Raw genomic sequence first — 3,400 nt, forward strand, 5'->3', positions numbered from 1 at the left:
CTATCTTAAATATGTTAAAAATGTAATTTTATTACTTTAGGTCATATGATAGAATAACATATAAGGAGCATTCTATGGTAAGTACATTTTCAGAACTTAAGCTTTGATGACTGTTACTATATAAATTATTACTTTATAAAATATCTAACAATATTATTTAACTATTTGTGTTAATAAATTAGTTACTGCATGTAGAATATTGTTTCTACTTATTATAAAATCTGTTTAGACTCATGGTTTAATAAACAAACCCCCTCGCAAGTCACATGTTTTGAGAGAAATTAGATATTTGAGGAAATCTGAATATTTGAGGAAATCTGTGATGCTATTGATACCAAAAGCCTCATTTTCTCGTTTAGTGAAAGAAATTATTATAGACTTATTTCCTAATTCTTTTGTAAATAGGTAAAATTTTAAATATTTATATTTTAAAAATAAATTTAGTATTCTTCAAATATACTATGAATTTTATAATTTATATTTAGAATACAATCAACTGCACTTGAAGCACTACAAGAAGCAACTGAAGCATATATGGTTCAATTTTTTGAAGATTGTGTATTATTGTCATTACATGCAAAACGTGTAACTCTTCGAATTCATGACATGATTTTGACGCGACGACTCAGAGGAAGAGGAGATATTATAAATAAATAAAATAATTTTATTCTTAAGTTTAACAAACTTATAGCAGAATTATAATTTATTAGACACTATGTGTTATTAAAAATTTGTTGATATTGTATCATAATTAATGATGGACAATGTATTTTATTGTATAGAAAACTGCTGCACTTTTATGATTTTATATTTATGATTATATATTTTAATATTAATTAGTAAAAAATTAGGAAAAATATGATTAATATTTTAGAAGTTGATTAATTGTTACAAATAATAATGAAATATAATTAATAAATTTATTATAGTTTTGTTATATAATGAGCAGTGTCGACTTATCGTTTCCCGTTACCGCCAATTGTTCCTTTAACTCTGCATTATCATCATAAGAATCAACAATCTCTGAACTTGTTTGAGAGTCTTCCTTCTCGTCCTCTACGTTTGAAGTTACAGTTGACAACGTTACAGTGTTGACAGGCTCCGATTTCGTTTCTGCAACTGTTTTCAATCGCTGTCTAGGAACTGGTATTGGACTTTGACTCTCGTTCGATTTTGTTTTCTGATTGTTATTAAATTTATAAGACTGAAGATTAACAGTTGATTCTTCTTCTACTTTGCTCTGCGCCCTTTGCGGAGTAGTAATTTTAAAAGGAGTATCTTCTAATTTAGTATCAGAAAGTCACATTAACACCTCCGAGGATATTCTAGAGTCAATTTTGTTCTCAATGCTTGATATAAGGGAATCTTCAGTCTTCATGTCTGATACTAAACCATCTTCATCTAACAAACCATCCAAGCTATTGGACCTTGGTCTCGCTTGTACTTCTGGCTCTTTAACAGGGGAGATTGATGTCTTCTCATCTTGATCTAATAGTTCCAAAGAACGGGATCTGGTGGATGAAGAAGGGGGATGTAGTGGTGGCCTTCGTGGCAGTGGACTCCCTCCGGGTTGGGTACGGGTAAACTTCAATCGCAGAAACGTAGGCGGAAAACGCATTAACCAACGGGAAAGACTTGACGATTTTCTAAGCCTGTAATGTGAATGAAAACAATAGTACGTCAATTATTAAGTACTAATAATTGAGCACAGTTATTTTAGTACTATAACTGATATAACGATCATGCAGACCCCAGTATTCTTTATTTTAAGGCGAAACGTTGACATTTATGAACATTGATTTGCTTTTAGATTAGACATATATTATTAATTCGTGCTAGAATGATTTTTTTAGTTATTATTACACTATTACACTATTGTGTATCGTTAAAAGATCATTCTTAGATTAAATATATTCAAGCCAACACGTCATAGCTACATAAATAATAAATACTGAAATAAAGTCCAATAATAACATGAAATAAGCAGACAACGTTGAGAACAATTTGATAGGATACCAATATAAACTGACACCAATTAAAACACAAATGAAAGGCTGCCAGGTTTCTAGCTTCCTCTCTTTTCGAGCTCAAGACTGGTACCAGCCACTCTAGCCAGTTCTTGCTCTGACCATGTGCATGTGCTAGATTCGACTTGGCGAATTCGTAGGGGTTATGCGAGGTGACGAATGGTTCAACTAGATCCAAGGTACCAGATTTCAATACCGCAGCTTCTATTTCCTTATTGGCTACTAATACAGCAATTGCTAAGCAGGCATAGTACTTAATGTTGTCGTCATTATGGAAAGCTAGGGGGAACAGCCACATGGGTACCTTCCTTCTGATCATAGCTTTTTGATTCTCTGCACCACCATATAGTGATAGATTGGCTAGGGCACCGGCACAGTGCCTTAACGTTTCAACGTCATTCTTCCTACATTCGAATAGGACGGCATCTAGACCACCCAGTCTGATCACATCGCTACAGGTTCCTTCGCTGTGTTTGAACAGATGTTCCAAGATTCCAGTACCTACTCTAAGAGTGGTCTACTGAGTTCGCATTCTTCGTGCACACACAGGCAACGTTCACTACCTTTTCTAGACCACGTTCCACCACGTGTGCCCTGTTTTCTGTAGTCAGACATTGTTCTAACAACCTGGCTAAGGAGAACCGTAGCTCGTGGTCGCTGGCTATACAGTTGGACAGTAATAGGTCAAGACCACCCCTCGTTCTGAGGGTGTTGCAGAGGATATAGCCCAGTTCGTGACCATGAGTGGGGACTGCCCATGCTTTCCTAATTATTTCGTTCACTCTGTTCAACAACAAAGGTGCTTTGCCATTTTTGCAATCGTTAGCCTTTAGACGTTCTACAAAACTGTCCAAAAAACTGGGGTATTTGGCGATGGCTCGATCGACGTCCTGAGGATTTGATTTTGAACATAGAAGATCCAGATCGTCCAGGGGTAAGGAAAGGAGTTCGTCTTCGGCTGGCCTTATTCCGTTCATCAGCTGATTCACTGCATTCGCTGCGCTGATCATCGACGATTTTGATGTGACTCCTTTGGACGCAATCGTGATACTTGACTGCGAACTGGCTGCAGAAATGTGTTTCTCGTGGTTGAAGATCCCAGTCGAAGTGTCTGTTTGCCTTTGTTGTTGCGCTGCCATGGCTTTCGGAAGGAGAAAACAGTAATTTTCTTTAGAATTCTTTAATTTCCTTCATTCAAGCGATAAAAAGATATTACCATCGCGATGTTCCCTTTTCAAATCTCAAAGGGTCTACACTTCATTCTGTAACTACTAACAAAGGAAATACAAAAATTTTTCCAAATTTTCCGTATACGCGAACAATTCTCTACTGCTCGGAGCGTCCATGTTGCTCAGAACCAAATTACTAAGCGC

The 3,400-nt window shown here is 35.9% G+C and overlaps 2 protein-coding genes across 2 annotated transcripts; one reads left to right on the forward strand and one right to left on the reverse strand.

Moving 5' to 3' along the window:
* Positions 1–229: 229 nt before the first annotated feature.
* On the forward strand, positions 230–657 carry LOC108551348 (histone H3.3-like; the record flags this gene model as incomplete). The annotated part of the gene is made up of 2 exons (XM_017905481.1): positions 230–405; positions 486–657. Coding segments are annotated over 2 exons (348 nt in total), but the record flags the coding sequence as incomplete, so codon positions are not given.
* A 628-nt stretch (positions 658–1,285) lies between these two features.
* On the reverse strand, positions 1,286–3,167 carry LOC108551350 (sterile alpha and TIR motif-containing protein 1-like). The gene is given in 3 exon segments (XM_017905483.1): positions 1,286–1,652; positions 2,033–2,535; positions 2,537–3,167. Coding segments are annotated over 3 exon segments (1,485 nt in total). The 5' UTR covers position 3,167; the 3' UTR covers positions 1,286–1,300.
* Positions 3,168–3,400: the final 233 nt, after the last annotated feature.

The sequence above is a fragment of the Eufriesea mexicana genome, unplaced genomic scaffold (genome assembly GCF_001483705.2).
Source record: "Eufriesea mexicana isolate 0111107269 unplaced genomic scaffold, ASM148370v2 scaffold3923, whole genome shotgun sequence".
Taxonomy (NCBI): Eukaryota; Metazoa; Arthropoda; class Insecta; order Hymenoptera; family Apidae; genus Eufriesea; species Eufriesea mexicana.